This window comes from Otolemur garnettii, unplaced genomic scaffold, assembly GCF_000181295.1.
Source record: "Otolemur garnettii isolate 467f Iridium unplaced genomic scaffold, OtoGar3 scaffold00070, whole genome shotgun sequence".
In the NCBI taxonomy this organism is placed as follows: domain Eukaryota; kingdom Metazoa; phylum Chordata; class Mammalia; order Primates; family Galagidae; genus Otolemur; species Otolemur garnettii.
The window spans coordinates 4,546,854-4,568,771 of record NW_003852465.1 but is presented as its reverse complement, the minus strand read 5'-3'; the positions used below and the strand labels follow the sequence as shown (position 1 = coordinate 4,568,771).

At 36.3% G+C, this 21,918-nt stretch overlaps 1 protein-coding gene across 1 annotated transcript in view; it reads left to right on the top strand.

The window, feature by feature from the left end:
- The window catches only part of ADAMTS20 (ADAM metallopeptidase with thrombospondin type 1 motif 20), a 154,473-nt gene that overhangs the window by 51,309 nt on the left and 81,246 nt on the right, over positions 1 to 21,918 (top strand). The window contains exons 8-15 of the mRNA XM_012807470.1: positions 1,481 to 1,627; positions 3,790 to 3,931; positions 5,573 to 5,677; positions 12,734 to 12,879; positions 14,129 to 14,310; positions 14,413 to 14,549; positions 17,376 to 17,493; positions 19,389 to 19,484. Coding sequence (XP_012662924.1) covers positions 1,481 to 1,627; positions 3,790 to 3,931; positions 5,573 to 5,677; positions 12,734 to 12,879; positions 14,129 to 14,310; positions 14,413 to 14,549; positions 17,376 to 17,493; positions 19,389 to 19,484 — 1,073 coding nt within the window. The remainder of the gene's footprint in view (positions 1 to 1,480; positions 1,628 to 3,789; positions 3,932 to 5,572; positions 5,678 to 12,733; positions 12,880 to 14,128; positions 14,311 to 14,412; positions 14,550 to 17,375; positions 17,494 to 19,388; positions 19,485 to 21,918) is intronic.

Below are 21,918 nucleotides of genomic sequence, written 5' to 3'. Positions count from 1 at the left end.
AGGTACTGGGCTCCTGGTTCTGGGAACTCCCCAAAATGTTCTTAATACCAACTCATTTCTTGCTCTTAAAGCTCAGAGCCCCAGCAGAGGATGTGGCCCGTGGGAAGTTCTCATTTAAGATTTTTTTTTAAATTTTCACCTGTTCCCTAGTTTTTCATAAAAATTTGGGATTCTGTTATCTTTTCTAGTATTACTAAAAATTCTGCCGAGATTTTGCGCTCTAAGAATGGAAGCCGTGATTTCTCATGATGTCCTCAGAGCTGTCAGGGGGTAAATTTCTGTGGGTACATACTGTACCATTCTGGGGGTACATCTGAAATAATTTTTCAGAGGATAAGATAAATGTATCCTCCAGTGTTTCTTTGTTATCTGCTAGGAAGGAATCGAGGCTAGAATTGCCTATTTTTGTTTAACCACATTTCTTTTTCTGATTGTGCATTGAGGTATCGTTAGTGCCTTTAGGTGGAATAATTTCAAGTGAATACGCTTTTTAGTAAACTAGCACCTCTTCAATTTCCTCTTAGCCCGATTATAAGCTGCATTTCATAAGTTGTTTATGAAGGGGGGATAGGATGAGAAACATTGCCAGGACTGCAGGAATACTGTGGCAATGTCTGTGAAGCACTACCTGCTAGATGCCAGGGCTGCTAACCAGAGGGCCACTATTCTTGCATGGAACCATATTATGAATTTATTGTACCATATTATGAATTTATTTTCTTCCTGAGAAACTCCTTAGGTATTTCTAGAATATGGGTAAGTAGTTTAAAGACTGATTCAAATACAAATGTTTATAGGCAAGGAGCTAAGTTCGGTGGTTTCAGTGCTGCTTCTAAACTTGACTTTATACTTGAGTCCCCAAATGATTGCCCAGGATCTGTTGCTGACCAGCTAATTATTTAATAGTTTTGCTTTCATTGTGAAGATTTGGCTGCCCTTGGGGAATGTTTGTTTACTATTCCAGTTCTACCAGTCCCACTTATGAAGTATGGCCCAGGTACAGTACTTAGGCTTTTATATATAAAATAGACATATACTGTGGAAGGAAAGGGAATTTGAGATGAAAAAAGTTCTTTTTATAGCAATAGGCCATGGTCTGGAATTTAGTGTGGCATCACTTTGACCTAATCTGTCCACATAATCTCCAAGGCTATCCATGTTGAAAAATGAAGGCGTTTAATTTGAATGTGATACCCATATTGTGATGAGGTCAACCAGAATCCAGGTTTTGATTGTTTAGATTCAGATGCCAGACCAACAGACTGTGCTTCTGATCAAAGGTATAATCTAGTGTTTCTTAGCAATCACGTCCTTCTAAACATGAGCATGATAGGACCTTAGGAAAAGACCAAATACAAATTCTGATACAATTATATTTATCTGTATTTTCTATTATAATCTTTTTATAATAATGTATTTTCTGTTATAATGTTGTATACATCTTTTGACATTCTTTTTAAATGTTTATTTTTATCTTTAGATTTAATGTTCCACACGATGATAGTTTTAAATGTAAAGAGGCTGGAATTAAACATCAGTATCATGTAATGGCTCCAACTTTAAATTACCACACAAGTCCTTGGACCTGGTCAAAATGTAGTCAGAAATATATCACGGAATTTCTAGAGTAAGTCTGATAATTGGGCATTTATTAGATTATAAGATTTGAAATGTGTACTTTGAAAACGAGTTCAATTTCTGTTTAGTTTTTCCTTAATCTTAAGTTAACTTTCACTGTAAAAATGGATGTGTAAGAGTTGTATACATGTGTTATTTTCCTCCACAAATAATTTTTATTGCAGTTCAGACCTAGCTATTCTTTATTCAGACTCTTTTCTTGTGATGAACACTGTTTGGGGAGAGACGTAATGGGAATTTCAGCTTTTGTATGGGTGTTTGAATTTTTTCAGATGATACTAATATTTTGAGAGGAGTTTGAGTGACTCTCGTTTGAGGTACTCCAGGAAGATAGAAAATTGCTAAAGTCAAATTGTGAGTTAGCCAAATAGCGCTCTATCATCATGGGGGTGCCATGATTACATTTTCCGTATTCTCTAACTTTCCATATTCTGTAAAGGCTCTTTCAAGCGCTGAAGAGAAGTGGTGGATCTAGGTTTTTCTTGCTTTGTCTCTCCACCTTTCACTTGGTTTCTCTGCTTTCTGATTTCTTTTATCCAAATGGTGTTTCCATCTTGACACTGAACTTGTCCAAAAGGCAAGCCAAAGCTCTTTCCATCTACTTTTTGTATAGATGCAATACTACCTTTCTTCTACTCTACATTCCAATCGTCAATTAATCAGCATCTCTATTTTCTGTTTACCTCTCTCTTTGTGAGAACTATGGGAATAAATAAACCACGGTGTGGAATGTATGTTCAAAATTATATCCCAATTTATAACCAACAGTGATAATTTATCCTTATAGGGGAACTTGATTTAAGCACAGAACATATAGTTGCTGATCTGTACGTGATTATGTATAACTCTTTCAGTGGTTAACTGATGTTTTGGTTACAAACACCAGTGGTATGGTTTTCTTAGGGGGAGAGGGTAGTTTAGAATGGGGTAATATTCCGATCCTTTTCAATGGCAATTTTTAAAAGTTACATGCTCATTTCATTGAAAAATTAGTATGTCCTTTCAGCCAGTAAAAATTTCCAAAAAAATTATTATAATTATGGCAGTGGAACAGATGGTTGCTTTTAACACGGCTGGAATATTGGGGTAAAATTGAACATTGTCACAGTTTTCTGTAGACTAAACATCACATGGCAAAGTAGGAGTAACACATATTACCTTTGCTGGGCTCTTTTCCAAGTTATTTAAGTATTTCATATATTTGGATAGCAAGTTATACGATAGATATTACCACTGTCACTTTTCAGATAAAGAAACTTAAGCTCAGGGAGATTCAGTGGGCTTTCCATGGCCATGCATCCTGGGATGTGCTGGAGCCAAAGCGTAAGCCCCTAAGGCCAGTGCTCTTGACTTTGCCACACTCCCTCCTCAAAGAAACCTTTTGTGGTAGAGACAGCACAAACTTTTTGAAATTCCTTTTTTGTTGAGGCTGTTGTTGGTTGGAAGTTGAAACACACTTTTTCAAATGATTTGAAAATGTATTTTATTTTTACAACATCTTGACAGGTTGGACATTACATTTGAGGCATCGCTGTTGGAAAGCAAACTAGACCAATAATGTGATATGAACATATGTCTTGTAAATTGCATTCTGATAGTTGTGTTTGTCATTTTTGAATTGCTGCCTTCTGGGTGATTGAGTGCAAACAGACATATTAAAGATCCTTTGTCAAGTGTCATTACGTACAGGACCATTGCTACACTGATATTGATGTGAGTTGATTTTAATTTAAGAAAAATACGGATATTCTCTTTGAAAGTGAGGTATTCTAGGCCAGACGCAGTGGCTCACCTGTAATCCCAGCAAGGCTGAGAGGCTGAGGCAGGTGGATCTCTTGAGCTCATGAGTTTGAGATCAGCCTGAGCAAGAGCGAGACCCCATCTCTAAAAATAGCTGGGTGTTCTGATGGGCACCTGTAGTCCCAGCTACTTGGAAGGCTGAGGCGAGAAAATCACTTGAGCCCAAGAGTTTGAGGTTGTTGTGAGCTACGATGCCATGACACTCTACCAAGGGCAACAAAAGTGAGACTCTTTCTCAAAACAACAACAACAACAAAAAGAAAGCGAAGGATTCTAGTAAATGTGGTAAAAAATCTTGTACTGAAACACATCCAGTGAATTTACAATATTCTATTTTCTGTCTTGGTATAGTACTGGCCATGGGGAATGTCTTCTTGACAAACCAAATGGAAGAATATATGACCTGTCTTCACAACTTCCCGGATTGATGTACGATGTAAACAAGCAGTGTGAACTTATGTTTGGTCCTGGGTCCCAAGTGTGTCCTTACTTGGTAAGCAAAATGTTCTCCTTTTGTTTGAAAACTGCCATAAAGTTAATACTAAGAACATATTTCAAAATGTACATTGATTCTCTGGAAACAGATGATGAACTAAATATACTTTCTAAGTCTTTGAAAATTTGGTGTCTGGCAGGGAGTGGTTAAAAAAAGGAAGACAAATACTTATTTAGTGCTTTGTGCTTACTATATGTCAGGTACTATCTTGAGAACTTAAAGGTTACCTTTGTTAATGCTCACAAATTCTCAATCAGTATAGTCATGTAGATCATAGAGCCACAGAGAAGTAATATAACGAGAAAAGTAATAGCATTTCATATTTATTTTCAAATAATATTAGGGTGAGAGGAGAAAATAAAGGTATTTTGATACTGAATTGTTGATTCCTGAATTAAAGGCCTCAGAAATCAAATAGCCTGCATTTTCCTTTACATAGATTAAAAGTCAGAGGAAATTTGTGGGCATGTTGTTCAGTTTTCATTAAGCAATTACTTTATAATCTATTTTGAGGATTTTTCAGAGATTGGATACTTTGAATTTCCACTGAGACAGTTGATCCTAATACTTGTAGTGAATCTATCGTCATGATTTTCTTTTGGTGGGGGGGGGGTAAATCTAGGATTCAGTTTAGAATTGATGCGATTGCTGTGGTGAATCCGTACTCTGCTTTCCCATACAGAATACAGTAGTCATTTTCTTCGTTTTCTTCATTTTTTTTGTATACCTTTGCCAGCTTTTGTACTGCCTCCCTAGATTGTGAGGATCGTTGGGCCAGAAATGCAGCCTTTTCATTCATTTAAATAAATATATATGCCCAGTGTCCAGATCAGAATCCTACCACCCAGTAGGTTCCACAAAATGAATGTTTATTCAATGTTGAGTGAATGAATGAATGAATGACACTTAACAGTGAGTACAGGGACATTCAAAGTATATTTCACATAGTGGTTATTCTTTGTAAAACCTTAAATTTATACTCACAAATTTAAGTAAGGCTTTCAGCATCCATTGTGAAGGGGGATGATTTACCTTAATATATCATTATATCACATTTCTTTCCAACTTGATTTACACACTAAATAAACTTTGAATTTAAATTTGGAAAAAGAAAAGCGTTATCTTGAGCATAGCGCCTGTGACCCTCTGTGGACTTTCTTTCTTTTGAAAACTTTAGAACCCTTTGTTCCAGAGTTGAAAGTATGCATTAAATTCGCAAAATAGGAAACTTCAGTATACATTATACAGTATTTTTATGCACATTATTCATACATTCCACCATTGCTTCAAAGGGGCTTTTGGGAACTCCCTGTGAATAACATTTAACAACAAAAAGTCCTTTAGAAAAATATCTTGTAAAGAGAAAAAACTGTCTCATGTAATTTTAAATATTTCCACCAATTCATATCTCCCATTGTTCAATGAATAAATAAAAAAATCAAAAAAAATTTTTAAAAAGGGAATGGCATCACTTTATGTGTTCAGAGGAAAAATCAATGACTGGAACCTATTTAGTAAAGATTTTTATTGATTTTGCAGCCCTGGCCATACAGATCAGCCTATAAACCAGTGCATTACACTGAACTGACCCAGGGTTGTGGTGTCCTCCTTACTCTCGCCCGGCTGTTCTTTTTGCAGAAACAGTGCAGGCGTCTCTGGTGCACAAGCGCAGAAGGAGTTCACAAAGGCTGCCGCACTCAACACATGCCACTGGCAGATGGGACGAACTGTGGTCCTGGGATGGTAGGTTTTCTTGAAGGGTGAGTCTTGTGTCAAAAGATTATCCCAGGGTGTAACAGCTCTGTGTTTGAGCACTCTGTTCATTGTTTCCCGTTGAGTTTTGTTGAGCTAGTGGTTTTGTTGAGCTAGTGGAATTCATGTTACTGCCATGTTTGTGTTATTAGTACATTGCCTGTTGAATTACAATTTTAATTTTATCCTTTTCTTTCCAGTGGATATAGCAGACAAATATTTAAGTTGCATATAGTTGTTACATAACGGACGTATGGATGGGTGGTTATCTAAGCCCATTTATAGCCTTATTAGTAAAGTTTAGAACAGACATGAAGAAGATTTTGGCAAATTCCCCAAATTTGTGAACCTTTCCCTTGCATACATTTTCTCCCGTACAGTTCAGTTAAGTATAATTGTAAGATTTAAGTGGCTTCTTTGGATCTTCGTTGTTTCTGAATACAACACATCACACCCCTAAACTAAACTGCCTACCTGCTACCTCTTCAGCATCCTGACCTTGATCACTAACGAAATCTTGCCATTCACCATCATTGAGCATCACGTTGACTAACTCCGTCAAGGTGATGTGTAGATGAAATAAGGAAACGTGTTAGTTGTGAGGACAAAGTGCGATTGTGCTGCGTGTTGCAGCACAGGCTTCGTGGTTGCCTACATTTTTAGTCTGTCAGACTTCTTTGCACTTCTTTGGACCACAAGGAACACTTCCATGAAAACAGGTTGCCTGGGCGGGTACAGTGGCTCATGCCTGTAATCCTAGCACACTGGGAGGCCGAGGTGGGTGGATCATTTGAGCTCACCAGTTTGAGATCAGCCTGAACAAGAGTGAGACCCTGTCTCTACTAAAAGTAGAAAAACTGAGGCAAGAGGATTGCTTGAGCCCAAGAATTTGAGGTTGCTGTGAGCTATGAGGCCACGGGACTCTACCAAGGGTGACAAAGTGAGACACTGTCTCCAAAAAAAATAAGAAAGAAAGAAAAGAAAAGAAAACGGGTTGCCTAATGCTGCCTCTCTGTTCCCTTCACATTAATCAAATGTAAAAGCTTCCTAAAAATTAAAGGTCAGTTCAGTAGCCGAACTTGTGTCTGTGCTACTTACCCACTTAAAATATTTCTGCTGGCTTTTGCCTTTCTCTTGAATTATTTTCCCATCAGAAAGCATGCGTTTCTTATGATTATTGATCACGTTACAAATAAATTGGTTAGTAAAGTTTATTTGGTACTTCCACAATTTTTGTTGTAGCTGAAGTACTCATTGAAATTGTCAAACACTCTAATTACCTTTTTGTAGTTTTAGGACCAAAGTTTTAGTGGACGTTTTCAGTTTAGCTAGTGATGAAATATAAAATTTAATCTTTAACTTACATAAAATTTTTTATTTGGAGATAAGAATTATTGAAAGGACTTTACTTTTTCCCCCCTTACTTCTTGTGACTTCTAGTCAATGATTGATATATTTACAAATATCAAGAGATATACAATTTATGGCTAATATATTGAATAGTCTAAATATGGTTTGGCCATAAGCATGATTATTTTTTACTAATAAAAAATTGTATTTACTTTGAAGCATTCAGAATGTCCGCAAACTTTACTTATTTTTGCAATTACAGCATGGTATTCAGTTCACGTAACAATAATTATTTTGTATAAGCTGGATCTGAGACAAATACTACCGTCCCAGGTGGCACCTGTGGCTCAGTGGGTAGGGCGCCGGCCCCATATACTGGAGGTGGTGGGTTCAAACCCAGCCCTGGCCAATAAAAAATAAACATTAAAATTTAAAAAAAAAGAAAATACTACCACCCCCATGCATAACTAATGTGTGCTGTACACCATCAAGAGCCTGCTTTACATTTCCATGCCAATTTATAACCCCATACTGTACCAGGCAACGTTAGTGACTATTAAACATACTACCAGGATGGGCTGTCTGAAGACATGTTGGGTAGTGTGTTAACTATACAAAAAAGATACTGTGTAGTTTAAAAACGAATCTTACACAGCCTTCCACTTTAATTTTTGTCTTTAAAAGGAGGGAGCTGTATTCAGGGAGTTAAATGCTTTGTAGATAAGGAAAAAAAAATCTGTGCTAGAACCAATTTATTCATCTTCATCCTCATCTTCTTCCTCTTCCTTCTTTTTCTTTCTTTTTCAGCCTGGATGACTCACTCCCCTTTTTGTTGCATCAGGCTTTCCTTTAGCTCAGTATGCAGCAATATCCTTTTCGTATTTTTCCTTCGGCTTTGCAGCCTTCACAAGGCTGCTTGTCACCCGCAGCAGTGTTACTCCACATCTCTCCCAGCTTCTCTGCAGCATCACCAGTGGATGGGCCGCATGTTCTCCTTTGATCTGTGGATGATACTCAGAACAGGACAAGAACAAGGCCGAGGAGGCCTCGTGGGCACATTGAGATCCTTGAACTTCTTTTATGTTTTCACTGAGGGAGGGATACAGGTTTTCATTTCTCTTTCATAACGGGTCTTTTTTGCCTTTGCCATACATTCAAATTTTCCTTTCTCTTTAGCAGACATAGTCTTCCGCCTCTCTGAGAACTTCTTAGAAAACTCTGAGCATTGACGGAAGCACCTGGGTGCCTCTTCTGTGCTCCTCCTGACAAGTTTACACAAAGAATGCACATGATGACTTTCTGCTTCGGGGCTTCTTAGGACCTCCTTTGCCATGTTCAGTTATTTTTCCCCACTGAGGCACAGAGTTGCCCAGTTTCCACCCAACTCTGCCCTGCCCTGGAGCTATCTGTATGGAGCTCAATGTACTGCAGTGGCTGTGTATAAACATAGCTTTCTGAAATTAAGGTGTATGAGTACAATGTGCAGATCTTAGGTGTATAACTTGATAGATTTTAACAAATGTAGGTGCACATTAGCCAACACCCCAATGGAAAGTAAAACATTTCTATCAGGCTAAAATGTTTATGCTGTGATCTGTCAAATTATATTTAAAAAAATCAAGGCTCCTTTGAATTGTTTATGGAAGATTCCTACAAAATACAAGACACACAGCATTCTACTCTGAGATTTTGTTTTTGTTCATCTTTAATATGGCTTTCTCATATTTAATGACTTGTTCTACTGGGGAGAACAAAGCATTTTTACTGCTAATAAGTTTGGCTTATAGGATCCGTTCATTCAGCAAAGATTGATTAAAGGCTTACTATGTCAGGCACTATTTTAGGTGCCCACATACATGAGTGAACAACACAGGAAAGGTCCCTGTCCTCATGGAGCTGACATTGTAAGGGGAGACTAGAATATTACAAATTATTAATGTTATAGTACCATCAACCTGACCAGTGATATGGACAGGAGAAAGATTGCAAGTTTTGTGATAGGAAAGGGCAGATTGTAATTTAAAATATGATGGTCAGGTTAGAGTTTATATGAAGTTACTAAATTAGCTGTCTTAAAGGAGGTGAGAGAGTTAGCTATGAGGTCATCTGGGTAAGCGAGTTGCAGACAAAGGGAGCAGCTCAGGTCCTAAGTCTAGAGAATGCCTGGAAATGTACAAGGAAGAGCAGGACCAACACTGTGGCTGGGGTGGAGTGAAGAGAGAAACTTGTAGGAAGTAACTAGAGGAATATTACGTAGGGCTTTGCAAACCATTGTAGGAACTTTGCATTTACTCAAAATAAAATAATGAAGGATTTGAGTGGAATTATCCCCTGTTTGACTTAGTTTAACAATTAAGTTTATAAAAAGATCATCTGGTGGCTATATTGAGGCTACATTGTCCACGCAAGAGTGGAAACAGAGGCTGTTTACTTAAGGAGGTATTGCAGTGATAGAGATGAGAGATGCTGGCTGCTGAAACCAGAGTGGTAGCAATGGGATGGTGAAAAGTTAATTCTTTTTATAGATGTTAGGAGAAACTAGAACATTTAGAATGTATTAGATGTGGAGTGTTTGAGGAAGAAAAAGAGACAGGATAGGATGACTGAGTTTTTTATTTGAACAAGTTAGATCAACACAAGAGAAGTAGGTTTTGAGGAAGAAGACGACTTTGGTTTGGGGTTTGCTATGTTTGAAATATTTATTAGACATTCAAGTAAACCTGAGTAAGCAGCTGTACTGTATATGCAAGCCCAGAGTCCAGGAGCAAGAGGATGGGGAGTGTTCACTGAAAAGAATAAAATACAAAGATGACGCATCTGGAGACATTCTGACATTAAGAAGAAGAAGAAAGAGCAGAAGAAACTCAGAATATTAATCATGAAGGAAGGAAGAAAGCCAAGAGTGCATGGAGCCCTAGAAACCAAAAAGAAAAAAATATGTCAAAGAGGAAAAGTGATGAACTGTGTCACATACTGCTGTTAAGTCTAGGAGGATGAAAGGGACAAGTGGCCACTGGGGATCTGCTATGAGCAGATTCTTGGAGGAATGGGGTGGGGCTGTGAGAGAACAAAGAGAGTTAGACAATGAGCATAGACACCTGTTGCAAGGGAAAGTGGGGCAGTAACTCCTGAGGGAAGTAGTGAGATCTCAGAAAGCTTTCCTTATTGCCCTTGTTTTAAAGTGGGAGAAATAAGAGTTTGTTTGTATGATAATGGGAATGATGTGGAGAGGTAGTCTTCAAATTATCTGGAGCAAAGGATCAGGTTTCTTTCTCTTTTTAAAAATTTCTGATCATTTATAAACTGATACTTTTGTAAAAAATAATAAATATTATTGTCACTAAGAAAATAAAAAAGGCAAAATATAAGCCAGATTTTCCTATGGGAAATAGTATTTTCTATTCGTCAAAAAAATTAAAAATAGAATTATCATATGATATAACAATTCTACTTCTGGGTGTATCTCCAAAGAATTGAAAGCAGGATCTTAGAAAGATTTCAGTTTACCCTTGTTCATAGCATTATTCATAATAGCTAAAAGGTAGATTCAACCCAGTGTCCATCCATGTATGTGAATGGATAAACAAAATGGGCAGTATCTGTATGCTATGGTTGGAATGTTTGTCTCTTTCAAAACTCTTGTTGAAATTTGATTACCAATCTAACAGTATTGGGAAGTTGGAAGTGAGGCTTTTAAGAGGTGATTAGACCATGAAGGAAGAGCCCTCTTGAGTGGGTTTAATGATTTTATTAAAGGGCTCTTTTTGGGCCTTCTACCTCTGCCTTGCTCTCCAAAGAATGCTATATGCAAGGCGCCATCTTGGATGAAGTGAGGGGCCTCATAAGACACTGGGCTTGCTGGTACCTTGACCTTAGACTTCCCAGAACCCAGACCTGTGAGAAATAGATGTCCGTTCTTTATAAATTACCCAATATTGGATATTCTGTTATAGCAGCACAAATAGAACTAAGATAACACATGATGGAATATCATTCATCCTGAAAAAGGAAGTTTTGACACATGGTACAACATGGATGGGTTGACCTTGGGGACATTATGCTTTGTGAAATAATCCAGTCACAAAGAGACAGATCTTATATAATTCCAATTATCTGAAATATCTGCAGTAGTCAAATTCATAAACAGAGAGTAGAGTGGTAGTTATCAGGAGGTAGGAGAAGGTGTAAGTGGTAGTTGTTTGATGGGTTTCCGTTTTTACAAGATGAGAAAGTTCTGGGGATTGTTCTGAGATGAGAAAGTTCTTGAGATTGTATTCTGGAGATTGATTGAATATACTTAACACTACTGAATTGCCCACTTAAAAATGGCTAAGATGGCACATTTTCTATTGTGTGTTTTATCACAATTAAAAATACAGGCAAAATGATTTTTAAATTATTTTCTTTAATAATCATAAAATTATTCTGTGAAACTCTGATAGAAATTTCTAAATGCACACTCTTAATATTTGTGCATAATCTCCCCACAGACTGGTAACTCGTTCATAGACCAGCATCAGTGCAAGGCCACCCACACCTTGATTAGCTATCACTGAAATGAGAGAGACATAGAAGAGAGCAGAGAATTTCTGGAGAGATGTTTTGAGTAGTGAGAAGGCATCAGATTAAGGGCACATGTGGAGGGATTGACTTTGTCTGTGATCATGGATTACTCGTGTATACTAATAGGCAGCAGGGCTGAGTGTCTGTCTGGATACAGATTCTGTTAGGTGGGCAGAATGGGTGGTGGGAGATTGTGGGGAGATTCTTCTGTAAGTTTCCATTTTCTTGATGAAAGTAAAAAACAAGATCATCTTTTGAGATTTTGGATAGGAGAAAGTAGAAAGTTATCTACTGGAGTGGGAGAGTGAGCCAGGTGTGGTGGCTCATGTCTGTAATCCCTGCACTTTGGGAGGCTGAGGCGAGAGGATTGCTTGATGCCAGGAGTTCAAGATCAGCCTGGGCAACAGAGCAAGGCCCTGCTCAATAATAATAAATAGAGCAATGCCTGTGCTCAAAGGGGTAGGGCGCCGGCCCCATATGCTGGAGGTGGCGGGTTCAAACTCAGCCCCAAACAAAAACTGCAAAAATAAATAAATAAATAAAATAATAATAATAATAAACAAATAAATAAGCCTCATGTGGTGGTTTCCGCCTGTGATCCTAGCCACTCAGGAGGCTGAGACTGGAGGATTACTTGAGACCTGAAGTTTCATAGCTCATGACAGTGAGCTATCGATTGTGGCACTATAGTCTAGCCTGGGTGACATAGTGAGAACCTGTCTCTTTAAAAAGTTAAAAACAAAGAATGGGAGCATAAATACGTGTCTTTGAGTAAAAAAAAAAAAAAAAAAAATGGAAGCATGGAAGTATTTGGAATTAGCTGAATGTTTATTTGCTTCTTTTAAAAAAATCATATTTCACTTTACTGTTTAATTTTCCTTCATGCCCAGGGAGACTTTAAATCTCAAGGACAAGAGAAACATTATACTCTTTTTGCATTTTATAGATCTTCCTCAGTGGATAGGAAATACTTGTAAAGTGGTGTCAAATGTAATCACATTTCTGAATTAATAACAATTTTCTTTCAGTTGTTTACAGTTTGTTCTTCTATTGATCTTTACACTACTGTTATAATTATTGTGATGTCCTAAATATATACGTGAATTGTTTATCTTTTTGCTTATTATTTTGTAGCATTGCCACCATGGGCTATGTGTAAATAAAGAAATGGAAGCACGTCCTGTAGATGGTGAATGGGGACCGTGGGGACCTTACAGTTCTTGTTCACGAACATGTGGAGGTGGAATCAAAAGCACAACCAGGCTCTGTAATCGTCCCGAGTATGTCTTTTTTATGTCACTGTAAATTAAGATTATCTCAAGGCACCAGAAAGTAAACATCAGTTTCATTCACTTCTAAAACTGGAGGTCAGTCTGTAAGTTTCTGAGAGTCAGAAAACTTCTGGAATAGGCTAAGCCGTATTACTTCAGATTTTGCTACATTCTGATCTTAAAAAACAAGAACAGAAACAATAGGTTCAATTTTATGTCTTAAACTGAGACCGAACCATTTTCTTTTCTTTTTTGTGTTTGTTTCTGATTTAGTACGTGTGTAAATTTGAGACATACTTCTAAATATGAATGACAGTAAAGTGATGGCGTTTTCACATTTACTGTATTCCTAATGAAAGATCCTGGCTCCTTCCACTTGTATTTTGACTCCTCTCGACGAATTATGTAGTTTGGTTACCAGTTTTTTACTGTTTTGTATAATTTGACATATCGTATTTTCTTTCTTTGCTTCCCGTATCATAGATGCATCATTGCCCTTAGCTGAATAAGTTCTGAAGCGTATCTCCCCCCCATCAAACAATTTAAAAGAGCTTAGAGAGTCTATAAAGATTTTTAAATAATGTTTCTGTTGTATGTGTCATGTATAGGTTGATAAGCAAGACGATACTCTTTACATGAAGACTTATTAACAAGCATTTGTAATACAGAAAGGTGACATACTCTGAATAAAATTTAGTTCATTGACATTTTAGAATAAGTAAATTGTAGTAGAAATCTTTGTATTCTAAAAATTTTATTAAAAAAATACTTTTATTTTTCTGGTATAAGTTTAAATAGACATGATGTAGATTTATACCATGAAAGTTCTTGAAATGTGCAGTTTACTTACTCAACACAGAACTGAGTAATCAGATGCATGTAACAAAGATGCGTGTATATTTCCTTTTTATTTAACATGATGTCTTCCTTTATTATCGTCTATATTATGTATTTTTTTGAGAAGCTGAACAAATACTTTTTGAAGTTTTAAAACTTCACATCACTAATTTATGAGTTAATCTAGTCAAAGATAAGGTATTTCTGCCCTCCAGGCCTCAGTGTGCACCCCAAGGTGGAGATTTTTATGGTACATTAGTCATGGAATTGCTTAAAACCTCTGTTACATCTGTTAAAAACAAAAAATGTTAGTGGAACATCAGTGGTTATCCAAATCCTGGAAAGAATGGAAAAGTTTTAGAAATAAATGGCCCAATTAACATTGTACTGATGTGCTTTAAAATGTAATGAATTTGACTAGGCCAAGAAATGGAGGAAAGTACTGTGTGGGCCGCCGGATGAAATTTCGCTCCTGTAATACTGATTCATGTCCGAAAGGCAAGCAAGACTTTCGAGAGAAGCAGTGCTCTGATTTTGACGGTAAACATTTCAACATCAATGGTCTTTCCCCTAATGTGAGGTGGCTTCCAAAGTACAGTGGGAGTAAGTAATTATACTATTTCTTTGATGTAAATTTTGGGGGGGACATAGGAACACATAACTTTAATATAGTACATTACAAATCGGACTTTTTTCTTCCTACAGTTGCCATAAAAGATCGTTGTAAACTCTATTGTCGGGTTGCTGGAACCACTAACTTCTACCAGTTGAAGGACAGGGTTGCTGATGGTACTCCTTGTGGAACTGAAACTAATGACATCTGTGTTCAAGGCCTGTGTCGGGTAAGAAAACTGTACATTTCTATTATATGTAAAGTGACTTTAAGAAAATCGTTTTTCTATTTCTCTAACAAAATATTATTTTTATTACTTTAGGATATGTTCTGATGAATTCTGGTTAAGCGTATTTTGATACCAAGCTGTCTATGAGTTTGGCTAGTCTCCTTACTAGGCAATTCTCTGTCATTGAGAATGACTTATAAAGCATTTAGGATTAATTTGCTGATTTTGCTTTGTTTCTTGTATTCATAATCAAGTTGGGAATAAGGTCAGCTTCCTCAAAAGAAAAAATTATATGATACAAGGGTTGTAAAGTGCTTTTGCTACTTCAAATGTAACCTTTCTTTGGGGATATTTTTCCTTCTACATTAAAGTCATTGGTATCCTTCCTCTCTCTCTCCCTGGCTCTCTGTCTCTTATTTTTTATGTGCACTCAACAAACATTGATTGAGTAGCAAGTAGATGTCAGATACTGTTGAAAATCACCAGGTCAAAGGACAGAACAGAGGCCCCACTTGCAAGATGGTCACAGATTCACATGGGGAGATAGTTGTGTAAACAATTAGAACGCTGCGCTGTGGGTCCTCTGCAGGGTAGCGTGGAGAAGTTAAGGAGGTAGTGCCTTATTTCACGTGGAAGTGGATAAAGGATTCAGAGAGCCCTTCATGGAGAGGGGAGGCTCATGCTAGGTATTGAAGATGAGTAGGTTTTAGAAAGGTGAGGAAGTAAGGGAGAAGGGTTGGAGCTTGGGACTAGCAAAGGGTTGGCACATGCACTTTTCTTCTTAACTTCTTGGGGATGCATAGACAGATTGAAAGTCTGGGGAGAACGGTGATTTGATTTGCTTGCTCAAATCTTAGACCCTTTAGAATGTTCTGGTTAGGAGAAGATTAGGGGTAGATGGGAAATTTAGCAGGATTCTAGGTGAGATCTTCAAGCACAGATTGCACATGTTGATCTTGAGGATGGATGGTGAGTTTGGGAGCTAGTGAAGGTGGTGAATGTGGACTATAGAATACAGCAAGTGTGCTTCTATGAGACCATCTTTTGTAGTTTTCACATGTGAGTGAGATCAGGCAGTATTTATTTTTTTTTTTTGCAGTATTTGTCCTCCTGTGCCTGGCTCATTCCATGTAACATATGTCCATCCTACAGGCCCATCCATGTTGCCACAAACGGCAGGATTTCATTAGTTTTTATGTCTGAGCAGTATTCCATAGTGTCTAGGAGCTGCATTTTCTTTATCCTGTGCATCCACGGTTGGACCTGAGGTTGGTCCTGTATCTTGGCTGTTGTGGGTGGTGCTGTGATAAACCTTGGAGGATAGCCGTCTCTTCAACATGCTGATTTCATTTCCTTTGGGCACATACCCACAAGTGGGATTGCTGGACCATATGGTAGTTCTGTTTCTGAGTGGATGTTTTAATGGATATTTAGTGTTGGTGGACGTCCTCTCAAAACAGAAATGATGACTACTGGAGTTAATGCATTTAAACCCTAGGAGTAACCATTCCACAATGTATATATACTTCAAGACATCATGTTGTACATAATGACATATGTTATCTGCCAATTTAAAAATAAAGAATATGTAAGTGTAGTCTGATGAACTCATACATTTCTTAAGATGGAGCTTAATAAGGTCAATTTCATTTCCCTATACAAAGTACTATTATCAATTTTATTTCCCTATAAAAAATACTAAGTGATTAAACGTCTTGCACCCGTGAGCTAATGAGATGTTTAAAGAGACTTAAAATAATTTACCCATTGGAAATTGCATAAACCCTAGAAAAAGATTACTCAGCAACTTGAAAAATTTATGTTTTATTTAAATCAACAGCAGAAAGTCTTAGGAAAATGCACCAATTATGAAGAAAATTATCAGAACATATAGGTGCTTACTACTTTGAGAAAATACATGGGTAAAATTTTCAATTTGGAAATATTTTCTTTGTGTGTAAAATAATCCATAAGGCTGGACGGTGCCTGTGGCTCAAGGAGTAGGGTGTCAGCCCCATATACAGGAGGTGGCAGATTCAAACCCAGCCCGAGCCAAAAACTGCAAAAAAGTAAAAATAAAAAATAAAAATAGGAATCCATAAGGCTTTTGTAATTTTCTCTTCTGATCACTAAATTTAGAGGACTGTTCCAAAGAACTAAAAGAGTTAACGCAGCGTATGCAAAGGATAGCATTTGCATGGGGAGGAGCTATATGTGTCTTTTGAAACTTCTGAAGTAAACTATTTACTTTCTTATTTATACATTTATTCATTCTTGTCTTAAACACCATTATGGTGTTCATTTGGGGGAAATTATTTCTTTCAGTGTTTTTTTGAAACTGAAATTATTATTGGAGTTCTAAGGCCATAAGTTAAAATTAATCATGAAAGGCTTTTTTTTAGAATATTCTAATATATCACATAATCATACTTTTGTTTCTTTGAATTATATTTTTTAAAGAGTGGTTTTCAAATGATAATGGGTATAAGAATCCATGTCAGTGTTACAATATGGACTTCTAGGTTTTTAACTCCAAGTAATTCAGAAAATCTGGGAATCTTGCCCTTTTAAATACCACTCCGTGTGATTCCCATGCAAGAGACACATGTATGTGGATGGGCCCTTCAAAACACTGCTTTTCAGACCACGTGAATGGGTGTGTGAAAATACTGACGTACTACGAGATTAGTAGATACCTGAAATAATCCTATTGCGCCAAATACCCTGTTAACTGAAAGAATTTTGTGAAATGAACTTTGTAAATTTTAAAGCACCATATTTCTAACGAGTTTTTACACTATCCGTTGTAATAATTCTGTTTTGAAGCAAGCTGGCTGCGATCACGTGCTGAACTCCAAGGCCAAGAGAGACAAATGTGGAGTGTGTGGTGGGGATAACTCCTCCTGTAGGACGATGGCAGGCATCTTCAACAGTGCTCATTATGGTAAGCTGTATTCTTGTTACTAATTCCCTCTTTTGTTTGATATAATAGTGGAGTAAGTAATGATGGTACAATGGGAAGGCCTTTTTGTTGTTTTATCTACTCTGTACCCTTAATCCAAAATGATGGTTAAAGGAAAAGTGAATATAAAAATTTAATTTCATTCTATACCAGATGTATCCTTGCATTAATAAATTCACCTGTCTGATGAAAATATGATTCTTAAGTATAATTAGATTCATTAGAGTAAATCCAGTGTTCTTTGTCTGTGATATGTGAATAGTTCCTCAATTAATGAAGTGCTTTTGCAGATGCTCCAGCAATCTAAAATGTTTCTGTTACGATTCTTTGTAGGAAACTTGCTTTTAAATATTTTCATTATCTAAACCATATTTTTTCCTTTGGTTTGACGTGGTCTATCTGTTGTGTTTCTTATTAATATTGAAAATATTGATGGAAGGAAAAGCATAAAACCATTAATTTAAGTGTTGGTTCATAATTTTTATCACGTTTGATTTTCCAGGCAGTATTTGGATTACAGATATAATTAATATTTGGTGACCAGGAATTTATTTTTATTCCAAACCTTATGGAAATATATCAGATATTTTCCAGGCTAAAATATTTTATACAAACATTTTTTAATAAAAGAAAGTAAAATCTACCCTTTAAAGTTACTTTAAGAATTAAAATTTATTTTTTAATGGCTTACTGATCAGCTTTACATTGTGTTCATGTTTTTGATCAGTTAAGTTAGTATTAGTGATTTCAATTAAAGCAGTGCAATTCGAAACTAAACATTTATGTCTTCGCTATATGAAAAGTGTTATGCATTTTGAACTCTAGTGATACTTATGGATCTTAGTTACTAGATCACTTGACATACTATTTTTCTAGTTGTTATTCATTAGTTCATGGGAGCCACACACATTTGATCCCCTGGTATAAACATCAGTACTATATTCAATGAATAAAAATTTTCCACAATAAAACCACACATCCAAAATTCTATGAAAATTGTAGTATGAATTAATTAATTTTACAAATGAGAAAAGGTGTTTTCTCATTTGTAGGATTTCACTAGCATTTGTCACATTTCTGCCCCCTGGTGGTAGCCTTCATCTTGTCACCTTGGCAATGCCATAGGCTTTCTTTCTTGAAAAAATATCCTATTCCTGCAAAGATAAGTATGTAATATGAGTGTTTTAATGTTGAGAAAGTATTTTTTCCTGTTTACTATAATGTTTCCTCTTTTCAGCAGTGCCAGTGTTGCTGAATTTGGTCTCTTAAAATGGAACTATTTACTTTCCTCACTTGAATAAACCTTTTACTTTTCTCATAGTAAGTTTTTAGTATACTTTTAAAAAATAATGTCAAATTTTGGGAATAGATAAAGAGATTCCTGGTATGAAAAGACTAAAAGATTGAGGAAAAAAATTTTTTGTTTTTTATTATTTTTTCGATAGTGAAATTTAAAAAATTTATCATTTTGCTGTTCAGTGAGTCTCTGTGAACATCTCATAGCAATGACCAATTATTTTGCTATCGCTTAGATTTGTGAATAGTACTGTGTGTTTGAAATCCTGTGTTTCTTTTCCCAGTAGACAGTATAAGAGTGTTAGTTCAGTTTAAAAATGAATGTATGTATTAAGTATCTCAGGAGCTAAAATATTAGCTTGATACCACTCTAATATTAAGAATTTTAGTAGAAAAAATTAGGAAAAATTAAGTAATTTGTGTAAGGCATTGGTTCAAAGAAATAACCACTTTATTATTTTTAAAAGGTAAAATGAAATTAAGGCTGACTATGCTATTCATATTTTCCAGTCATTCAGCAGTAATAACCTCTAGACCATCTGCTTTTTGTGAAATTTAACATGTGTAAAATTATATTGCAGGTTACAATGTTGTTGTAAAGATTCCCGCAGGAGCAACAAACATTGAAATTCTTCAGCATAGCTATTCTGGAAAACCAGAAGATGACAATTATCTTGGTAAACATTTCCAGTAAACAGCAGCCAATATGTGGTTCATGTGCAATTTCATGGAGGTCTGTGGTTGATGCAAATCCCTAGAACGCAACAGGAAAGACTCCCTTGAGCAATGTCGGTTCATACTGAGCTCAGGTCATCTGACTCCCTTTACATATGTTCTTCCTCAGCAAAATGTATTCTTTACAAAACATGTCCTTTTAAAAAACACTGAGTGAAATTCTGAAAAATAAATTTGTTTTTAGTCTTTTTCTGTAAGGGAATTTTAGAAAACCAAAGGTTATATTCAATTAGTTGCATATGTATTTGGAATAGAATTATCTTTTTAATCTAATGTTAATTATAGAACTCCTTGAGGTTAAATGTGTGGGTGTTTATTGTTTGTTTGTTTCGTTTTGTTTCATTTTTTTAAGACAGACACAGAGCCTTACTCTGTTGCCCAGGCTAGAGTCCTGTGGGGTCAGCCTAGCTCACAGTTACTCCAAACTCCTGGGTTCAAGAAATGCTTCTGATTTTTTCTCCCAAGTAGCTGGGACTACAGGCGCCCTCCACCATACTCAGTTAACTTTTCTATTTTTAGTAGAGATGGGGTCTCACTCTTGCACAGGCTGGTGTCAAACTCCTGAGCTCAACCAATCCACCCGCCTTGACCTAGTGTTAGGATTACAGGCGTGAGCACTGTTTTAAATAGTTTTCTTAATTGTTTTTTTTTACCATGTATAAAAAGCATTTAAATGAAATTTTTAAAATATCTCTTGTATACAAAAAAGATAGAAAAAAGATAGAAAAAGAACTGTGGTTTTTACATTGTTAGATGTAAATGAATGTAGTCACAGTATATAGTCTCTTAGTTATTTCTAGAATACAAACTTGATTTATATTATTTATTTCTAAATATTAGATTTCAGAATCAAAGAATTTCATTAAGGCACAAACATACAAAGAATGTTTTACAAACCTTTTTCTTCTAAGAACTATCTTAATGTTGACTTATGTGGAACTCACCAAGCTGAAGTAGGTGATATTGAGGAAGTATTTACTTTATGTTAATAAGATGTGTAGATATCGACCCAGATGCTTAATGTGTATTAACTGGTGACCTGAATCTCTAAGGAAGGGCTTTCCTCAGGAATCCCATTTGGCACTATAAAATCAAATGTAAAGGACACAGGTACTTAAGGTCTACAGGGTTTCCTTGTGGGGGAATGAAAATGTTTTGGAACTAAGTAGAAATGGTGTTTGTCCAACAGTGTGAGCAACCTGAAAGCCACTGAATTGTCCTTTAAAAATGGTTAATTTTATGTGACAGCAATTTCACCCCAATAAAAAGTATGACGTATTTCCCAAAGAAAATAAAATGTAAATATTTTGATTATCTTTTTATATAAGTTAACATTCCTTTCACTAAAAATGTTACCTAGTTACATATATGTAGATAATCTGCTACCATACTGTACATAAATAATTTCATAGGTTTCAGTTAGTTTCTAAATGTGGACGTATCTTTCTGGGGCTGCACCAGAGGTTTTTCTGGAATATCAAAACAAATGTTTTCAAAAAAAGGTTATTGTTCCACTGGGAAGCAAGCAAAAAAGTACTTGATGAATGTGGGGGTTTTCTTAGTGTAAATGTTGATTATTATCCGGAAAACTGAAAGTAAATAGCAGGGCACTTTATACTTAAGACACTTTTAAAAATAATTTCCAAGTATTTTCCATTTGATCCTGAAGAAAAACCTGTGAGATAGAATTTTTATCATTTCTATGATGCAGTTTAGGAAACCGAGTGAGAGGTTCGTCCAAGATTATTACATTTTGTCAATCGGAACAACTTGAACTAAAACCCATTGTTTTACCACCCACATTTGTTTGTCTCTTTATTATCACACTTCTATGGACAACATGTATGTTTGCATTTAAAAAGTAACAAATTCTGAATACATATCATAGTATAATTTTATATAGGTATAGTATATAAATACAGACACATAAACACATTTGACAGGCATGTATTAATACCTGTCCGTGGGAACGAGAGGAAAGCATGCACAGGAGGAAGATGGGAGTGTTAGACTGAAATTAGATACTGACGTGGTGTGAACAGTGATAGAATGCCTCTCTGTGAATAATCTAGCCCTCCTATAGAGGAGAGTCTAGACCAGTGTCATTCAGTCATAGAATGCCTCTTTGTGCATAATCTAGCCCTTCTATAGAGGAGAGTCTAGACCAGTATCATTCAGTGGTAGAATACCTCTCCGTGAATAATCTAGCCCTCCTATAGAGGAGAGTCTAGACCAGTGTCTTTCAGTGGTGGAATGCCTCTCTGTGAATAATCTAGCCCTTCTATAGAGGAGAGTCTAGACCAGTGTCATTCAGTGATAGAATGCCTCTCTGTGAATAATCTAGCCCTCCTATAGAGGAGAGTCTAGACCAGTGTC